General features: G+C 57.9%; 1 protein-coding gene across 1 annotated transcript; it reads right to left on the reverse strand.

Moving 5' to 3' along the window:
* Positions 1 to 189: 189 nt before the first annotated feature.
* Positions 190 to 20,512, reverse strand: Gga1 (golgi associated, gamma adaptin ear containing, ARF binding protein 1). The gene is given in 17 exon segments (XM_048807977.1): positions 190 to 1,061; positions 1,146 to 1,256; positions 1,438 to 1,607; positions 2,246 to 2,433; positions 2,818 to 2,990; positions 3,330 to 3,394; positions 5,882 to 6,034; positions 6,911 to 7,018; positions 8,145 to 8,226; positions 8,304 to 8,444; positions 10,355 to 10,435; positions 11,070 to 11,170; positions 11,770 to 11,985; positions 13,353 to 13,395; positions 13,398 to 13,485; positions 16,092 to 16,176; positions 20,090 to 20,512. Coding segments are annotated over 17 exon segments (1,959 nt in total). The 5' UTR covers positions 20,133 to 20,512; the 3' UTR covers positions 190 to 950.
* Between the last annotated feature and the right edge of the window lie 374 nt (positions 20,513 to 20,886).

Here is a 20,886-nt window from a genome sequence, read left to right on the forward strand (position 1 = left end):
CACCGCTGGGTGGGACGCTCTGGTGGCTCAGCAGCCACAGGCCCCTGAGCAGGGCCTCTTCTGGGCAAGGGGGGATGGGGGGGACGATGACACCATGGCTGACCTCCCAAGATGGTGACAGAGTTTCACAGGCAGCCCCAGGACCCCTCCTCTCTCCATCAGCCTCAGAAGGGCCAAGACAGCGGCTGGTCCAGGAACAAGGACGTTTTATTTTCATAAATACTTGCGCCCCCGCCCCCGCCGCCTCCACTGCTGACCGTGGGCAGATGGGTGGACAGGCGTGAGGCGCCCCAGGAGGCCCGGCACAGACGAATGAGAGCTCAGGGAGCCCTGCCTGGGCCACCCTCCGGCCTCACCCCGGGCTCCCACAGTCCCTCTAGAGACCTCGAAGTGAAGAGAGGCCCCCAGGAGGCAGGGCCTGGGCTGCAGCCACCGGCTACTCCGAAAGAAAAGCAAAGGAGCCAAACCACACAGCAGAGTGCAAACAGTGGGGGCACAGGTGTCCCCCAGTCACTGGGTTCCTATGAGGAGGCCTGGCTGGTCCCCAGCTCCAGCCTGACCTCCCGTTTATGGCTGGGCCTTCCCATAAGGCATGAGACAGGTGGGGAAGACCCCACCTGGGCTGGGGTCAGGGCTGGGCCCGATGGCCAGGCTTCTTCCCTTAGACCCAAGTCCTTCCATGGCGGGGCAGCCCTCCCTGCTCCAGGACCCCACCAGTTTTGGGGGACCCTGGTGGTGCGAACCCAGGCCCAACCTCCCGCTGGGTTTGGCTCAGCAGGTGGGGAGGCAAAGCAGGAGGGGAAGAGTCACCTGGGGCCACAGGGTGGGGGGAGATGCACCAGGCCAGGGGCACATGGCCACGGAGAACAGAGGGTGTCCGGGCCACCACAGCCTCTCCCCAGGCTGCACAGCGCTGGCCCCTGTCCTCTCCTCTCCCCAGCCCCTCTGTTCTAGAGGCTGCCCCAGGTCTCAGGCGGGGGGAACTGGTCCACGTCGCCCATCTCGCTGTAGGTCTGGTCGCCCATGGTGAAGATGAGCTTGTAGCGCAGGCGGACCTTCTCCTGGGCAGATGGCGAAGGCGGAGGGTTAGGGGAGGAGAGGTGGCCCCCGCCCACAGCCCGGCCCGGCTCAGCTGGGCCCTTCACCTTCTGGGGGTTGGCGAGGAGCAGGACCTGAGTGATGGCTGAGGGGTGGACAACGGGGTTGAACGCCGGCAGCTCCGTGCCTGAGGGGGGCTGCAGCTTCACCTTCATGACCTGTGGCAGGAGGGCAGACGGCACAGCTAGCCCCGGTCACCTCCCATGGCCCGAGGAACCAGGCCAGCTCCCCGCTGAGGGACTCTGTCCTTTGGCTCCCTTTTACCCCAGCAAAGAAGGGAGACCTTGTCCCTGCCTGTCCTCAGGCAGCGGGCTCCCCAGCCCAGCCCTGCAGCGTCACCTTGGGCACCGCTGACTGGAACACGATGTTGCGGATGGGCTGGGGGGCAGTGCTGAGCATGGATACCACCACCACCAACACGTCAGCTCGGCCAGGCAGCGGGTCGCGGGCAAAGTGGAAGAGGACGCGGAAGCCATGCTGGTCGTACACGGTCACGGGCAAGATGCTGCCTGTGGAGAGAAGGGGGGACGATGGGCTCCCCAGTGAGCGAACCCCTCACCCAGCCTGCCTCCGCCGGGGCAGCAGTGCGCCTGGTCCGCAGACAGGGGCAGGACGCCCCTGCAGCAGAGCCCCTGTGGCTCCCAGCTGGGGTGAAGGGCTGTGCTGAGTTTGGGTCACACACTCACTGTGACCCCGCTACTCCCCTTCTCTGAGCTGTCTTCCTACTGGTAAGACAGGGACATGGAGGGCGTGATACCCTGGGTCACAGTGAGCTCATGGAGACGACCAGGATGAGAGGACAGCTAGCCCTCGTGTCTGCTCAGGGCCTGGTGCTGGGCAGTGGCCTCCAAGTGCTCCTGGGGGACATGTCCCAGGCTTGGACCTGCATTTTTATTACAGTTTGGTTTCATAATCTTGGGGCCCAAACCTTTGTATCCCGACTCCTGCCTTCCTGGGGAGCCGGGCCAGGGTCTGTCTCCCAGGAGCCCCAGCTGCAGGACCTGGGCTCACGCAGCAGCTTTGCAACTGCTCTGGGCTCCAGGAGGAAAGGCCTGCTCAGTGCTCCCCACTGAGGTGGCCAATGGCAGGGCCCAGGGGGCAGCCACTGACCTGGCCCAGCCTCCCCCTCCCACCCTGCCCCACTCACTTGGTTTGATGGACTCCAGGGGCACAGTGATGTTGGCCAGTGAGAGCTCAGTGGGCAGGGGCTGCTGTGGAGGCCCAGGGGGCTCTGGGGACACGGCGTGGAGGAGGCTGGCGGCACTGGGGCTGGGTGAGCTGCTCTTATTCTGCAGGTCCCGGAGTGTGAGCCGGGGGGCTGGCTGCTGCTTCTCCCTTATTGGGGAACAGTGTGTTAAAAGTGACTCTTTGGTGGTCAGGAGATCAGGGGACTAGGAAAGGCTGGGCTTCCTGGCCCATCCCCACACATCACTCTCTCTCTGGCCGTCGGTCACCTCGCCAGTAGAATGGCCAGCTCCTGTTCCCCCGGCACCCCCCCACACCTGCCCACTTTAGCTCTGTGTCCTTCCTGTTGCTGGGGACTTCTGGGGACATGTGAGTGGGCACAGATTCTCTCCATAAACTCCACTCTGGAACCTTCACTGAGCCTGCTTTGGTCACTCTGGGAACGACGAGCCTTCCTGCGGGGCCCGTGCAGGCCCAAAGCGGCTGGTCTGAGGGGACGGAGGCTCCCTCCCGAGTCGGCAAGGCAGCCCTCACCACCGCACTTGCTGGGCCTCTGGGGGCAGTGACTGCTGCAGGAGGGTCTTCCCCAGGAGGTCCAGGTCATCCAGGCCACTGCTGGCCGGCAGGGGCATCTGTCCTGGCGGCCGGATGTCCGTGCTGGGGACCTGGGCTGAGGCAGGGGCTGGAGGCTCAGCACCGTCTGAGGACTGTGGGGCAAAGAAAGCGGTTGGAGGGGCTCCTGAGGAGGGGACAGGGTCCCGGCCCTGTCGTGAGGTTGAGTGGCTGGGGACTCCACATTCCAGATACTTCAAAGTCACCCTCCAGGGACCCCAAGACTGGGCTAATGCCCCAAGGGAGAGCCAAGGCTAGGACCTGGGTGTGACGTAGCCAACAGCGAGGACAGGACAAACTGCTTTTCTCTTCCCTGGGTGTGCCACCAGGGAGCCCAAGGTCCCTTCACTGTCACCCTCAGGCTGCTCCTCCCTGTCCCCCTGCCCCACTGCCCCAGGGGCTGGGATAAGTGGGGCTGTCCAGGCCACTCCTACCTGGAAGCTGTTCCATCCAGCACCGTCCAAGCTGGGGCCTGTAGGGGGTGTGGGGTCACTCAGGCCTGAGGAAGGAGGACAGGAAAAGAAGTGGCTGGACTGGGTGCACAGGGGTGAGGGGCCTGGGCATGGCTGCTGATCTGGGGTTCTCCAACCCCCTGTTTCTGAGAAGCTTGGCTCGGAAGGGAGAAACCCGCACTTTCAGAGGGAACTAGTGGTGGACAGAAATAGTGAAGTCCCAGAAGCCCATTTTGTAGCCACATGTGCTTCTCTTCTCAGCAGGGCCACTGTGAAGCCGATTCAAGGACAGAAGTCAGGACTTCCCCTTATGTTCCTCAGCTGGTGGCTGAGGGGGGGTGCTGGGGTGGTGGCGAGGGGAAGAGACTCCTAACCACACAGGTCCAGGCAAGCAGGGGTCAGCACTGTCCTCCTGCCTGATAGCTGATTCAAGGGATGTCGTCTGAGCAGCCTGAGCAAGCACTGTGGCGGCTAAGCCTCAGTGTCCCCATGTGTCCCCTGGCATAGATCAATAAGGCCAACTGACTGGTGTCCAGGAGCACTGGGCCCTCTGGATGGCTCTAGGGACTGGCCTGCTGGTCAGCAGGAGGTCACTAACTAGCCTGACCTGCACCTGGAACACCCCCAGCCTCGCTCACTCTGGAGTTTGATCTAGAAAAGATGTATGACCCTGCTTCCAGCAATTTCTGAGTGAGGTAGGTCCAAACAGAAGTGCCCTCTGGCAGGCAGAGGAGAGGGCTCCAAGAAGCTGGGACTGTTGGGTCTCCAGCTAGTACAGCCCTTTGAGACCAGAGGTAACAGTGTCACTGTTGACATCTGCTGTGCCCAGAGTGTGGGCACTCTGGAAGTGCTGGCACACACCTGCCATTCCAGTGACTTGGGAGGATGAGGCAGGAAGATTTTAAGTTTGAGGTCAGCTTCAGCAACTTAGCAAGACCATGTCTCAAGGTATTAAAAAAAAAAAAAAAAAAAGTGGGTCTTGCTTAATCCTCAAATGACCTTAAAAGGTAGGTGTGAATTCTTTAAGGGATGAAGGGTTAAGTCACCTGCCCCAGGTCACACAGTTGGAAAAGTGACAGAATCCAGACTTGATCAGGGAACTTGATTGCTGGTGTCTGTAGGCAGCTCTGTCACTTGGCCTCCCTGGGTCTCACCTTTGAACTGAGGCCACAGCAGTGGCTCTCAGACCTGAGAGATCGCTTGAGCAGGCCAGAATGCCCTGACAGACAGGAGCCCTGACCACCACCCACCCCTCCTGCCCCAGGGAGCAATCAGGACCAGACTCCCCTTCCCGTCCCCAGGGCTGGGCTGTGAGCGGCCTGCACTTCTGGTTCCTGCTCCCACACTCTGCCTCTGAGAAGAAACCAGAGGAAGCTGGAGGCACAGAGCTCTGCGGAAGCCACTGGGGGACAGGAAACGCCAAGCAGCACACCTTGCTCGCGTGCGCAGGCTGCTCTGCCACAGGGACAGAGTCCTGTCATCGCTCCCCTGTCCTCCGCTGCCTGGCCCAGCTCTGCCAGGCAAAAGCAACCTGCATGAGCATCCTTGCCACAGGTCACCCCGGGCTCTGGATGGGTCATAGCCAGCCTCTTAGGCAGGTGCTGGCGGGGAGACCACAGTCCACACTGCTCTTTTCTTTTTTTAAACTTTTCATTATTATCTCATAAGTTTTTGTAAGTCACTGCCCTTTTCTTAAACGGAACAAAGGAGAGCAGTGGAGCCCGCTTCACCCCCAGAGCCCTTCCTGCTGACTCATCTGCACAACAGGGACCCGAGCGGCACCTGCATCCCACCTGCATCCCGGGGTGCTCGGAGGCTTATCTGGGACACAACGCGGCACTGGGCGCTGTGCTGCAGGAACACTCCAGAACACCAGGCAGACCCTGCCACCCAGGCAGCCGTCGCTTCGTGTGTGTGAGAGAAGATGCTGGGATGGCACCCAGCACATGCCCACGTGTGCTCCGAGCTGCAGCCCTGGCTCCAGGTTCAGTTTCTACTCAAGAACTGGCTCAGGAAAATGTAGCGTGGCTCTCAGTTTCCAAGCCTTGGCTTTCCCACGTACCCCCACATACTCCTTGATGGGGCCCTGGCACCCCTTTTCTTGACCTCAGTGGCTATCACGAGGAGAATGTTATTCATGCCTCTTCTAGGCTCCCGGGTGGGGCTGCTGCACCCAGAGGGGCTTGAGACGGGTCACACAGCACCTTGGGTGCCCGTAGCTCCTGGCTCCCGAGGAGGGAAGTCCCTGAGCTTTCCTGCAGGTGGCCGAGCCTGGGTGTGGCTGCTCATCAGGGCTCCTGAGGCTGGCCAGCCTCACCCTTTGACTGTGTGACCTCACTCCTAATTTCCCTGAACCTTGGCTTCCTCAGCCATGAACTGGGCCTTCCGCCCACCTCACACCTCACCAGATCCACATCTGGAGTGCAGAATGCTGGTGCCTGGCAAGCTGCAAGGTGTGCCCTGGGCATCATGCTCCAGCGCATGCCCACCGCCAGGGCCTCCCCTCCCTCCTCCAGGGCTGGCTCCACCCTCACCTAGAGACATGAGCTCATCATCCAGCAGAGAAACTGAGGTGCTGAGCTGCTCAGGGCTGGTCTGGTCCGCGGGGTGGGGGGGCATGGCTGGGTAGGTGGTGCCCGTGGGAGGGAGATCCAGGCCTGACAGGTCCAGCAGGGCCGAGGTGCTCCCTGGGTGGGAAAGGAGAGCTGGGCCAGTCCTAGGTGGACGCTTGGCCCTTGGAGCGTGGGGGCTGCAGGCTAGCGACACCCATCCTCCCACCCTTCAGAATGGCTTCCTGCTGCCCCTCCATGGCCACACCAGCCCAGCTGGAATCAGCTCACAGGCCCTCCTTAGCACACAGTGTACTTCTGTTTAGAACTCAGTCACGCCTCACTTAACAACAGGGACGCGTTCTGGGAGATATCATCACTGGTGTGAACACCACAGAGCGTACTCATGTAAACCAGGTAGCAAACAATGCTACGATGTCATAAGGTGACACAATCTTATGGGACCACCACTGAATGTGTGACTGGTCACTAACAAAAGCTCACTCGGCAGGATGTGCCCGTGTTTCCTTTTCTCCCATGGCACCGCTCCCCACCCCTGAGCCCTGCTGGCACTCTGGCGCTTCTGTGGTGCCCCTGCCGCCCAACAGGGCCAACTCCAGTCCTGCACCATCCCAGGCTGCGGTTTCACCCTGGTGTGAGCTGATTCCGTTGTCTTCTCATGCCTGATCCTCCCTCCTGCTTTCTGTGGTTAAATCAGGCCTTGGGGGTGTCAGCCAGCCCACAGAGCAGGTGCCTGATTCACCAAGTGGAAGAAAGGCCTCCTTCTCCTGTCTGTTCCCGCCCAATGCCCGCTCCCGCCCGCTCCCTCCAGACGTCCCCCCCAGCTGCAGCCTCGCACAGACGTGGTCCAGGCTTCTCCCCTGGGGCTTCTCATCTTAAGGGGCCAGGGTCACCTTGGCAGTCATGTCAACAGCTCTGGGACCAGTGTGCCTCCTTCCACTCTGTGCCTCCAGCCTGCAGGGTCCCTTCCCAGCTCTCCTGCCACCTCCTCACCAGGGATGGGGCCGGCGGCCGCATCGCCGTTGACCTCCTCGCCCCGCACCAGCTGCTTGTACAGGTTGATCACCTGGGTGAGGTTGTCGTTGGCCTGCAGGATTTCCGCTGGAAAAGGCAGGAGGGGAGATGCCGGGCTAAAGGAACGTGGGGCCTCGGGTGGGAGAGGGGAGCACTCACAGCCCCCCAGCCCCAGGCAGTGGGGTCGGTGGTCCTGTCTCGACTACTAGCCCCAGGCCCCTGCTCTCTCCGCCTCTCACCCCACCTCAGGCGCCCTCCACGCTGCCTGCTGCCCGAGCGTCCCAGGAACACTCCTACCTCTAGGTGTCCACACTGGCTCTGCGTGGGACGTCTCAGGCCTCGGTGGCCTTGGCCCTATTGCCTTCAGGTCTTCCCCCAGAGGCACCTCAGGGGTCCTTCCCTACCCCACCCCTTGCCTCCTGCCTCCTTCCTCCAAGCAGCCACCACTGCCTGACAAGCTGCCTGACAAGCTGCCTGACAAGCTGGGCGTGTGGCCTGGCCATCACTGCTTCCCTTCATTAGGCCACAGCGCCTCGAGCAGACTCTGGGCAACTTCCACATGGCTGTACCCCAAGGGCCGGAGTGCCTGGGACAGACTAGGTCCTCACACTATGGCCTCTTTGGGAGCCAGAGCTAAAGCAACCTGGGCATTGAGGATCCTCATGGGAGAAGCCAGGTGCCTGGCGAGACAGGCGCTCCGGGGGCTGTGCCATAGCACCAGAGGGGGAAACACCACCCGACCACTGCCCAGGGGCTCTGGCTGATATGCAGGCAGAGGACAAGGAAAGGAAACTACTGTGTGGCCCTGCAGAGGCCACCAGGCTCAGTTCTATAACTGATAGGGCTTCAAGATTCACTCTGAGTTTCCAGCTCAATCTCAGCAGCGGGACTGTCTACCCTGGCTTCGCCGTGTTCTGCTCTGTGGCCGGGGCTTGTCTCTCCCTCGCTGAGCCCAGCTGTGAAAAGGAGACAATGTGCAGCTTGTGGGCAGTAAATGAGATGTCTGTGAGGGGCCTAGCTCACAGGGTCTCTTAAGGACACCGGCAGTAGCCCTGTTCTCTGCTTCCTCCTTCCTCAAAGTGGAGACACCACAGTCAGGATGGAGGAGGAGGCCCCCTGGTGGCGGCTGCTTCCAGCTGCCCTTGTCTGGCAGGACCTGGACAAGGTCGGGCAAGAGGCTCAGGGATGGGGCTGCACCTGACCCCGGGCTCACCTAGGGCCTCATCATTGTCTTCTGTGTCACTGGCCAGTCGAAAGAGTGTGGGCCGCATCCGCTCACAGCGCTGGTACAGCTCCTGGGGACAGCAGGGTAGGGATGTCAGGGTGGACATGGGCTTTGGAAAAGTCTGGGAGTGGGGAAGGGCGGACAGACCTTCATGAGGTCCTCGCTGCTGCCGGATGCCGTGCCGCCCTGGCTGTGGCTCATCACCATCTCCGTCAGGAGTTTCACGTTGTTGTTCACCTCCTCGATGGCATTCACCCGCTTGGAGATCTTCTCCATCCGCTTCTGGTCCTGGGAAGCAGCAGCAACACCCCGAAAGCCTGTCAGGCCCAGTGGGAGCCAGGCACTACCCAGCCCACCCCAGAAAGTGCGCACTGGAGTCTGGCAGAGGGGTGGCTAGCGTGCCATCTGCTCCAGGTGGGGCCTGCTACACCTTACAGAACCCAACACTCGGGACAGGGTGCTGTGGCCCAGGAAGCCCCCTGCAGTCACTTCCTTCCCTTCTGACAGCGCCCCCTGGGCCCAGGTCTCTGCACAAACTCATCAGAGTCTCCAGAGAGAGCCCAGGAATCCAGTGTCCCATGCTCTCACCAGGTGCTCCTGAAGGACCAGGGCCTCAGAGCCACACCTGTGGTTCCAAGCAACCCCGCCCCTCCTTGTGTTTGTTTCTTGAAACCAGGTTCCTGTACTTGACAGTGAAGGGGGTCAGTCACGGTCACCGAACCAACCTAGAAGTGAGTGCAGTGCCCTTCCCAGTATCAGTGGGTGGTGCCGAGTTTGCAGAGCTCTTGGCCTTTAAGGGTGGCTGTAGAGCTGGGCACAGTGGCACACACCTCTAATCTCAGTTACTTGGGAGGCTGAGGCAGGAGGACGGCAAGTTTAAGGCCAGTCTCAGCAACTTGGTGAGACTCTGTCTCACAATAAAATAAAAAGAGCCGAGACGTAGCTCAGTGGAAGAGCACCCCTGGGTTCAATCCCCAATAACACCCCCCACTGAAAAAAGGAAAAAACAGAAACAAAACCAGAGCTAGTGCAGGAGGCAAGCTGCCTGCTGACTGGGCAAGTACCTCCCTTGCAGGGCAAAGGTGGACACACGGCTCAGTCCTTCAAGATGACCCGAGGTCCTGCCCTCTGAGCCTCTGGGCACACACTCTCCAGAGCCTGTGCAGGGTCCCCAGAGGATCCCTTGGCAGAATCCATCTAAGACCTGAGCTTAAGCCTGGCCACCTGCCCAGACCAGACTCCCTTCCCAGGAAGAAGGAACCAGCAGCTTCTGTGGAGACCAAACTTAAAAAATTAACTGTGAAGTGGCTGCTATCAGTGGGGAAGTGGGAGACTTCATGCGAACATCCAGGGTTCTGGGGGAGGGAGAAGGGGAGAAAGGGAGTTAACAATGGGGGCTGAAATGGAGAAAACTGTTATGTGCACTGAGGATATGAAAAAGTGAACCCCACTATTATGTGTAACTACAGTGCACTAAAAAAAAGAAAACCCAGATTTCAGGATTTTCTGGTGATCTGGTGATCCAGTCACGGGGGGCTGCAGCTGGATGAGCGCTGTAGACCCGGGGGGACAGAGTGGCCTCCTCCTGCCCCAGCGGAGTCTGCCTCAGAGCCCTTCACTTTTTCTTTTGGTGATACTGGGGATTGAATCCAGGGTCTCGAGAATGTTAGGCAAGTGACCTAACTGAGTTACATCCCGGCCCTCTTTAAATTTTTTTGTTTTGAGATAGGGTTTCTCTGAATTGCCTCAGTTGGCCTAGAACTTGTCATCCTCTTGAGTAGCTGGATTATAATGACACACCACCACACCAGGCTGACCCTTAACCTTTTTTTTTTAGTTGTCGCTGGACCTTTATGTTATTTATTTACTTATATGTGGTGCTGAGAGTTGAACCCAGTTACTCACACAGGCCAGGCAAGCCCTCTACCACTGAGCCACACCCCCAGCTCTCAATAATTTCTATGTTTTTGGAACGGGCACCGGTTTTGTAGAAGTCCGTCCAGGGCACGTTGTGTCGAACCACGGGGAAATTCTTCCTTCCACATGTTGGGCCCCTAGTGACAGCCCTTTGCCGAGACAACCCTCTAGCTGGGTCACTGCAGGTCCCCTGTCTGTGCACACACAGTCCCAGTTCAGTGGCCCAGCTCCACCCTCCCTCCCACCGTGGCTCCTCCCTGGGCTCTGGGCCCAGCTGTCACCTCCTGCACCATCTCCTTGATGAGCTTGTTGGCTGCCCGGAGGTCCTCGGGGTGGGAGCTCTTCAGCAGGCGGGCCAGCATCTGAGGAGACAGGCATGTAACTGTGAGGCCACACTAGGCCAAGGGCCACAGTCCAGCTCCCCGTCTCCCGGTGTGGGACCTGGGCAAGTGGCTAAAGCTCTCTGAGATGGTGAGGACTGACCGATACTGATGGGGGCCATAAAGACTACTGAGGCCCTGCACACAGAGCCTGGCAGAGGCAGGTCCTCAACAGACAGCGCTCCTTCTGCTACTCGGGCTTTCTGAGAACCTTTCTAGGAGGAGGTGGGAGACTCAACAGTGGTGGCCTCTGGGGCTGGGGAGAGAGCAGCGTTGACTCCCACCTCCATGTTACAGTCCTTGGCTTAATATTCTTCCTCTGCTGCTAAATGTCTTATCCACAAGTGCATGCTTCTTTAACAAAAAGCTAATAAATTGTTAATAAAAGGTTTAAATATATATAAACTCCTCAAACCAATCCCAAGGACAACTCCTGTGTTTATCAAATGCAGGGACACTGTATGGGAAGTAGTCAACACGCAGTGCCTGTCACCCTCTATAGTGACTATGCTCAGCAGAAGCCTCTGCTCCAAAGGCCAAGGCCTAGGCAGCCAGGAGACAGAAATCACTGACCCAAACCAGCCGAGGTGCCACATGATTCTCCCTGCAGTCTCACCTTGGACTTCTCCTCGTCTTCGAAGATCACATTCTTGGGCCGTGGAGGGGGGAGGGGAAAGATGGCATCCTCGGGAAGCTTGGGGTCTGACTTCACAATCCCTGGGGTAGATGGAGTCAGAAGGCTGTCAGCAGATCCCAGCCCCCAGGGCAGGGCGAGATGGGAAGGTACAAGACAGAAGGCCAAAGCTGGTCTCTCTAGCACACTGGTTCTTGACTTTGGGGGGCTGGGGTCTACCCTGGACCTACCATACTGAACAGCAAAAAAAGAGGGTTTGGCCATCCATTGTTTAAGGCCACTCTCTGAGGAGAAGCCTGACCCAACGCTACCTTTTCTCCACCCAGGCTGTGCTCCAGAAAAGCCACAGAAAGGTCCCACTGACTTTTTTTTTTTTTTTTTTTGGTACCAGAAATTGAACCCATGGGTGCTTAACCACTGAGCCACATCCTTTTAATTTTTTTTTTTTTTGAGACAGGTTCTTGCTAAATTGCTTTGGGCTTTGCTAAATTGCTGAGGCTGACTTTGAATTTACAATCCTCATGTCTCAGCCTCCGAGCCACTGGGGTTATAGGCGTGTGCCACTGCATGTGCTGGCTTTATGTTTTTGAGAAAGTAAAGTTTCCGATCTTGCAGGCCCAGAAGCCCCTGAAACTGCTGGAGGGGGAGGGCTGCTGGTCCCCACACTCTCTGGGTGCCTCACCCTGCTTCTTCAGCATCTGGTAGGCCTCTGCGATCTTCACTTCCTCGGGCAGGCCGACCGTCCAGCTGTAGAGCAGCTCCAAGATCTTGTTCTTCACCTTCTCTGACGTCCTGGAGCCCAGGTACTTAAAGGACACAAGGAGGGGATGCTTTGACACTGCCTGGNTCTTGTGGGGACTGGATCTTGTGGGCCAGCAGCCGGGTGGCAAGTGGAGGCCTGGGTGGGAGAAACAACACAGAGCCAGGGTTGCCATAAAGCCCAGTCACCCCAGGGGAGGGAAAGGGCAGCCCGCTTGGGAGTTCAGCACTTTGTGGCTTCTGCAGGGATACGCAAAGGCCCATTCTGGATCAGACGGGGAGCTAGGTGTGGCAGGGCAGGGCCAGGCAGAGCCTTTGGCTGGTTTTAAGAAAATACAATTGGTGGGCTGGGGATGTGGCTCAAAGCGGTAGCGCGCTCGCCTGGCATGCATGCGGCCCGGGTTTGATCCTCAGCACCACATACAAACAAAGATGTTGTGTCCGCCGAAAACTAAAAAAAAATAAATATTAAAAATTCTCTCTCTCTCTCTCTTTAAAAAAAAAAAAAATACAATTGGTCTTGTCCCCTGCTTGCTGGGAGTGACCCATGAATGATGTGCCAGGAGTGACAGGCGCAGTTCGCTGGGGACTCAAGATGGCAGGGGACTTCCTGCCGGGAAAATCAGAGCAGCTTCATGGTGGAGGAGGTGACAATGTCAACCAGATCACAAAAGATGACTGCCGGAGTCAGTGCAGGTAGTATTTGCTGAGCACTGGTGACACAGAGCGCCTCATGCGCTTTCCCACCTGAGCCTCATGAGGTGGCCAGGGAGCCTTCGGCACCCCCCAGGTGGGCAGCACCATCATTCCCACCTGACAGCTGAAGAAACTGAGCTCAGAGGTCACTCAGCAGAGAGAGGGTGGGATTCGCCCCCAGGCAGCCCTGGCCCTGGTGAAAGTGGGGCAGAGAAGAAGCACACAGGGCTGTGTCCCTGTCTCAGCCCCCCAGAGGAGCCTGTAGGGACACACATTTCCAGCTAGAGCCCCACTGACTCAGGAGGCTGAGGTGCAGGAGGATCCCACACTTTTTTTGTGGGGGGCGGGTCCTGGGGATTGAACTTGGGAGCACCCAGCTACTGAGCCATACCCCCAGCCCTATTTTGTATTTTATTTGGGGACAGGGCCTCACTGAGTTGCTTAGCACCTTGCTTTTGCTGAGGCTGGCTTTGAACTCGGGATCCTCCTGCCTCAGCCTCCTAAGCCACTGGGATTACAGGCATGGGCCACCACGCTCGGCTGAGGATCCCACATTTAAGGCCAGCCTCAGTAACTTAGCAAAATNCCACCTCCCAGCATCACTTGGACACAATTTTGCTAATTTTTTTCTTTGTTAAAACTTAAGTTGGCATTATCTATTTTGGCACTATTCTAAACTACATCTGTGAAATCAGGATTAAACCTCACACATATTAAATACATAATTATTAAAATTAAAAAAAAGCTTCCTCTCCCCCACCTACAACTCCCCTGAACTCTTAAGTAGAGCCGATGGACCCTCAGTCTGGCCTTCCCTGGTGCCATCACCTGGCTGGGGACAGACGGTACCCTCTGTCCCCTTCTCACCGTCAGGGCCTGGATGGCCTCCCACTCTTGTGGGGACTGGATCTTGTGGGCCAGCAGCCGGGTGGCAAGTGGAGGCCTGGGTGGGAGAAACAACACAGAGCCAGGGTTGCCATAAAGCCCAGTCACCCCAGGGGAGGGAAAGGGCAGCCCGCTGGGAGTTCAGCACTTTGTGGCTTCTGCAGGGATACGCAAAGGCCCATTCTGGATCAGACGGGGAGCTAGGTGGTGGCAGGGCAGGGCCAGGCAGAGCCTTTGGCTGGTTTTAAGAAATACAATTGGTGGGCTGGGGATGTGGCTCAAGCGGTAGCGCGCTCGCCTGGCATGCATGCGGCCCGGGTTTGATCCTCAGCACCACATACAAACAAAGATGCTGTGTCCGCCGAAAACTAGAAAATAAATATTGAAAAATTCTCTCTCTCTNCACTTGAGACTTCCTATTTTGCCCACCCCACCCCCAGCTGAATGTCATCAAGTGGACAGGGCCTCCCTCCCAAGTCTTTCTTTCTGACTGGTGTTCCCCAGCCTTTGGCCATGTTGGGGGCCTGGGAGGCGGAGTATGTAAGAGAGGGCCACCTACCCCTCAAAGTCCTCGTTGAGCTGCTCACAGAAGCCGTTAATGCTGGCCCAGTTCAGCTCCTTGTTCAGGGGGTTTGTGGCTCTGTCTGCAGGAGGAGAGGAGCGTCAGAGTAGCCAGGCAGAGGGGCCCCTGCTCCCCAACCCCATGCTGGGAGCAGGAGGGACAAGCACACAGCAGTGGCCTCGCTTCACTTCCTGCCCAGAGAGTCCCAAGACCTGTGCGCCCGCGCTCCAAGCTCCAGTCCGGTAGGTGAACAGGTAAGGACCTGGGCAGGCCTCCACTCAGCTTCCCACCACTGGGCCCCACTCTTGGAGGCTCTGCCCAGGGCCACTTTCCTCCTCCTATCTCCTCTTCCTTACAGTTGTACCCCTGCCACACCAACTTCAGCTCTGCTGATTCTGCTTCTGGAATTTATGCTCAGAAAAGATCCAGAAGTAAGAGGCGGGGAAGCCACGGTCCCACTCTCAAGGAGCTGTGTGGCCAGGCAGTGGGCCAAGAGAAGCTAGGTTCTGTCACTGACAGAGGGAGGCAAAGGAGCCATGGGCCCAGAGGAGGCAGGGCATTCGGGGCACAGGGGAAGCTGTCTGGAAGATGAAGCACTCAGCAGGGACTGGAAGGAGTCACTGTGACCAGTTCACAGTCAGAAGACGCACAGAGCTGAGCACAGGAGGGTGTGAGGCCCTTGGAAAGGAAAGCGGGTTTTGTTGTCATGCTGGCCCTTCTCTGGGGTGTGGCTCAGCGCCACCTCCTCCAGGCAGTCCTCCTGAGCTCTCCACTGCCCAGGTAGCAGTGTGGGGTGAGTTCTTTGTCTGTGTCCTCTGAATTGCAGACCCAAGCCTGCTATCATCCCGTGTCACAGCCGCTGTGTACACCCCTCTCCCCTCAGCCAGTGGAAAATGCACCATGAATGAGGGGTCAGCTGTGAGCACGTGGGGGTGAGGTCATCTACAGAAAGGGGATGGGAATTAAGACCAGACACTTGTCCCTTGACCCCAACATTGTTTAAGAAACAAAGTAGGTCATAACTTCCCTGGACCTCCAACTCCCCACTTGTAAAGTCAGAATGAAACAGGGACTAGGGCTGGGGATGTGGCTCAAGCGGTAGCACGCTCGCCTGGCATGCGTGCGGCCCGGGTTCGATCCTCAGCACCACATACAAACAAAGATGCTGTGTCCGCCGAAAACTAGAAAATAAATATTGAAAAATTCTCTCTCTCTCTTCTCCCTCTCTCTNGGCTGTGTCCCTGTCTCAGCCCCCCAGAGGAGCCTGTAGGGACACACATTTCCAGCTAGAGCCCCACTGACTCAGGAGGCTGAGGTGCAGGAGGATCCCACACTTTTTTTGTGGGGGGCGGGTCCTGGGGATTGAACTTGGGAGCACCCAGCTACTGAGCCATACCCCCAGCCCTATTTTGTATTTTATTTGGGGACAGGGCCTCACTGAGTTGCTTAGCACCTTGCTTTTGCTGAGGCTGGCTTTGAACTCGGGATCCTCCTGCCTCAGCCTCCTAAGCCACTGGGATTACAGGCATGGGCCACCACGCTCGGCTGAGGATCCCACATTTAAGGCCAGCCTCAGTAACTTAGCAAAATCCTGTTGTCAAAACAAAATTTTTCAAAAGCCTGGGGATATAGCTCAGTGGTAAAGGGTTCCTGGTCTTAATCCCCAGTACCACAAAAAAGAATGCCCACCCCTCAGCCCCTGCCAACAGCTAAGCTCAGGCAGCCCAAGAATGTGTGTCCTGACAGGCACGCCAGGTGGCTCTACGAGGTGGGTATGGTTCTTCCTTGAGCAAAAAGTCTGCTGGGGAGCATGTGGCCCTCCACCAGCAGGGGGAGGGAGGGGGAGGCCCAGTGCCCTTGCCTCCCGATCAGATCTTGGGGCCAACTGCTCATCCCCTGAGCCTCAGGGTCTTAACCTATAACATGGGCCCCACGAGGCACAACTCAGACACACAAGTAGCCCTGGGCTCAAAGGCCCACTACTGTTGCTAACTGGGAAGTGCTCCATCCAGTGAGGAGGCAGGTCCTTTCACCCATGGCCAGGCAGGTGCACGCTGCAAGTACAGAGTGTTCTGAGGAGTATGTAAGAGAGGGCCACCTACCCCTCAAAGTCCTCGTTGAGCTGCTCACAGAAGCCGTTAATGCTGGCCCAGTTCAGCTCCTTGTTCAGGGGGTTTGTGGCTCTGTCTGCAGGAGGAGAGGAGCGTCAGAGTAGCCAGGCAGAGGGGCCCCTGCTCCCCAACCCCATGCTGGGAGCAGGAGGGACAAGCACACAGCAGTGGCCTCGCTTCACTTCCTGCCCAGAGAGTCCCAAGACCTGTGCGCCCGCGCTCCAAGCTCCAGTCCGGTAGGTGAACAGGTAAGGACCTGGGCAGGCCTCCACTCAGCTTCCCACCACTGGGCCCCACTCTTGGAGGCTCTGCCCAGGGCCACTTTCCTCCTCCTATCTCCTCTTCCTTACAGTTGTACCCCTGCCACACCAACTTCAGCTCTGCTGATTCTGCTTCTGGAATTTATGCTCAGAAAAGATCCAGAAGTAAGAGGCGGGGAAGCCACGGTCCCACTCTCAAGGAGCTGTGTGGCCAGGCAGTGGGCCAAGAGAAGCTAGGTTCTGTCACTGACAGAGGGAGGCAAAGGAGCCATGGGCCCAGAGGAGGCAGGGCATTCGGGGCACAGGGGAAGCTGTCTGGAAGATGAAGCACTCAGCAGGGACTGGAAGGAGTCACTGTGACCAGTTCACAGTCAGAAGACGCACAGAGCTGAGCACAGGAGGGTGTGAGGCCCTTGGAAAGGAAAGCGGGTTTTGTTGTCATGCTGGCCCTTCTCTGGGGTGTGGCTCAGCGCCACCTCCTCCAGGCAGTCCTCCTGAGCTCTCCACTGCCCAGGTAGCAGTGTGGGGTGAGTTCTTTGTCTGTGTCCTCTGAATTGCAGACCCAAGCCTGCTATCATCCCGTGTCACAGCCGCTGTGTACACCCCTCTCCCCTCAGCCAGTGGAAAATGCACCATGAATGAGGGGTCAGCTGTGAGCACGTGGGGGTGAGGTCATCTACAGAAAGGGGATGGGAATTAAGACCAGACACTTGTCCCTTGACCCCAACATTGTTTAAGAAACAAAGTAGGTCATAACTTCCCTGGACCTCCAACTCCCCACTTGTAAAGTCAGAATGAAACAGGGACTAGGGCTGGGGATGTGGCTCAAGCGGTAGCACGCTCGCCTGGCATGCGTGCGGCCCGGGTTCGATCCTCAGCACCACATACAAACAAAGATGCTGTGTCCGCCGAAAACTAGAAAATAAATATTGAAAAATTCTCTCTCTCTCTTCTCCCTCTCTCTCTCACACTCTCTTTAAAAAAAAAAAAAAAGAAACAGGGACTAATTTCAGATGACAAAACGCTTTGTGCATGGCAAGGCCCTGGGGAGACGGAGGGGGACCCTCGCTCCTCACAGCCCGTCTCTGAGCTTCACCTGTTCCCAGCCAGTTCTGCCCACATCTGGACACTGAGCTGGGTGTGGAGGGAACAGAGCCCAGGAGGTGGGACACAGAAGGATCTATAGAGGAGGAAGTTGGGGACCCAGCATGTGGTGCCTGTCCCGGGGCCCTATGCTGTGGCAGGGGGCCAGAGCCTGGGGTCCCAGTGCCTGAGAGCTGTCCACTCAGGGCATATCTATTCAGTAAGCCTGGGGAGCTGCGCCTAGTGCAGCAAACAAGATCAAACGCCTGCCTCCTGCGGCCAATGGCCCAGCAAGAGGAACACAATGCTAAGACTAATAGACAAACACAGGATACTGCATACTGTCTGTTGCAAGGTAATATATAGCAAAGAGCAAAAGGTGGCGTATAAGACGCTGGGGGTGGCCATTCCCTGGGACTGCTCAGAGAAGATGGGCTGAATCAAGTGAAGCATTTTCTTCCTAGGTCTAAGTTTCTGTCTCAGGAGCCCAGTAGGACCTCCCATTCCCTTAAAGGAACAGAAGACCTTGCTGAACCCCTGGAAATACCAGGAATATGCCCTCCCCTACATACTCCGCCTCCCAGGCCCCCAACATGGCCAAAGGCTGGGGAACACCAGTCAGAAAGAAAGACTTGGGAGGGAGGCCCTGTCCACTTGATGACATTCAGCTGGGGGTGGGGTGGGCAAAATAGGAAGTCTCAAGTGTCAAGGACATGTGAGCCGGAATAAGGACACTATCACTGATTCTGGAAACAACTTGTGGAGGAAGCGTGGGTCTTACAGGCCACCGGCTCTCCCCTTCATGGGGCTTAAAGTCCAAGAAAACCTGACCCACTGCCCTGGCCCTCTCAACTCTATCTGGGCAAGACCTTCCCTGGCAGGCAGCAGGGGAGAGCGCCTTGGGAGAGGAGGGAGGGAGGGTGGGTTTCACAACAGGGTGCAACTCCACCCTGTCACTCCAAAGTGGTGACAATATCATCATCTACCTCCAACCGCCACTAAGGAAAAGCTCAAAATTTTGCTAGGATTCAAAGGGAAAGAAAAAAAGAAAACAATCTCAGCCCTAATTTATCCAGAACTAGTCAAACCCAGGTGTTCCCAACTTCTGCCTGTTTCTGGACTCTGGCCTCTCTGAAAATTCCCACTGTTGCTAAATCTGTCCCTCCAGCTGAGCCCCCAACCCACCATGCAGGGACGGTGCATGCCAAGCCAGGCTCTACCCCTGAGCTACACCTGAGACTGTTGTGCATCACTCAGACTTAAAAACTGTCTTGGGGCTGGGGTGGTGGCTCAGTGGTAGAGCGCTCACCTAGCACGTGCGAGGCCCTGGGTTCGATCCTCAGCACCACATAAAAATAAAGAAATAAAATAAAGGTATTGACAACTACAACTATAAAATAAATACTTTAAAAAAGAACTTAAAAAGTTTGCAATCAGCCTGAAATCAGTCAACCAGGGCCCAACCCAACCCTCCGAGTTGCTGCTGAGACCTGGACACTTGTAGCATTCTGGAACAGTCAATGGTCTCTGAGTGCCTCCTTTTTACCCACCACATTCCCCACACTGGCCAGACTGATTGACACATCCCTGGGGATGGCGTGGTTCCAAGACCAACTCAGAGTTCAACTCTGCTCAAGAATGGCTTAAAAGGGGCTGGTCACGACCCCAAACCACCCTGCAAAGCTCCCTGGTATGTCCGGGCCCAAGAGGCTTCCCTGCAGACCTGGCCCAGTCAAGGGGTCAAAGGAGGAAAAACCTTGGAAGAGAGCTGTCACTAGACCAGTGAGAAGCAAATCATGGCTTTCGGAGGGCAGAGTCTAGGAAGGGGATAGTGAGGGCTGAGGATCCTCAGCATTGCAGGACAGGCAGCTCAGCTGGAGGGCGTGGGAGTTCAGAAGCCTGAACAGGACGCTGTCTCTGGGGACAGACTGGGAAAAGGTGCAGAGGCCTTTGGAGGAAGCTCGGCAAGAGCTGGAAAAGCAATCGTGGACGGAGATGCAGAGTAAGAGGACCGGGCTGGGGGTAGTGACAGCGACCTTGGATTTACTTATGGAGCCTGGGACCGGACCCTCCAAGCATGTAGGTCTTGGGGGTTCCTCACGGTGGGGACCGCGGGGGAATCCTGACTGTCCCCGTCTGGACGGGGAAAGAGCAAATCTGAGAGTAGTTGCAAGATCCAGGATGGACAGGAGGGTACCGCTCCACCCAGGGCCCTAGAGTGAAAGGGGCCTGAGAAGGGTGCGTCCTTTCGGGGTCTGAGATGCAGCCCTGGGGACCGCTGGTTCGCTCCCTCCCTGGGCCCAAGCGAAGACTCGGGGGCCTGCTCTTCGGCAGAGCAGCCCGGGCCTGAGGGGGCTGAAGGCTGCCCTCCGCCCCGGGGGTTCGGGCGCAGCTCACTCCCGGCCCGGGGTCCTGGCCCCGGCATGGGTGGGTGGGCGGTGCCCGCTGCCACCGCGCGGCGGCGCAGCCCGCGGGATCTTCTCGCAGGTCAGGGTCGGAGGGGCCGACTCGGGACACCGCCCCTCCCGAGCCGGGGGCCGGGCGTGAGGAGGGGGCGCCGCGTACCCCGCCCCCCGCCGGGAAGGGGCCTGCCTCGCGCCCCCGGTTCCGGTTCCGGTCCGGCCCGCGCCCCTCCCGGACACTCACTGATTCGCGCCTCCAGAGTCTCCGGCTCCATCGCGGGCTCCATCCGCCACCGGCCCCCGGCTCGGCACCGCCCCCCGCCCCCCGCAGCTCTCGCGGGACCTCCTCGGCACCGCCCTCTGTCGATTAAAGGGGCAGCGTCCGCTCCAACGCGCTGGAGCGGCGCGCAGGAGAGCTGGGCACCATAGAGAGGCGAACGAGCTCGCCCAGAGCGTCACCCGCTCGTCCAACCCCTCCCCCAGACGGGGAGGCGGTGCTGGGAAGGACCCGCCGCCTGCCTTCCCGTTCCCGGTGTTCAGGCGGGAGAGGAAGCGGAGAGACAGGGTGCTGAGGGCAAAACCATGGAAACCCTACGGGACGCTCTAACTCGTTCTGCGTCACGGAGCTACTTGTGACCGCTTCCGGAAGGGCGCTCCGGGGCCATGTTTCTGAGGGGCTCTGAGGTCACTTCCGGAGCCCTAGGGGTACTTCCGTTTAGACGTGAAGTTGGGAGGGTAGCCTTAAAAGGGCAATAACCCATATTGGCCGCTGTGAAAATGACGAAAGTAACTGCTTACGGTGTTCCAGGCATTGCTCTAAGCACAATAAGCATAAGTGTGTGTGTGTGTGTGTGTGTGTGTATGTATATTGTGTGTTTATGTATATATGTACATACACACACACACTCACATTAGTCCATTACTCCTCACAGCAAACCCGAGAGCCAGGTGGTTTGCCAGAGGTCCCGGTGACAGCTTGATCCCTTGTCCTGCCTTTTGCATTCAGCTTGCCAACGTTTAATGAACTCACTGCATTTGTTT

This window comes from Marmota marmota, unplaced genomic scaffold, assembly GCF_001458135.2.
Source record: "Marmota marmota marmota unplaced genomic scaffold, marMar, whole genome shotgun sequence".
Classification (NCBI taxonomy): Eukaryota; Metazoa; Chordata; class Mammalia; order Rodentia; family Sciuridae; genus Marmota; species Marmota marmota.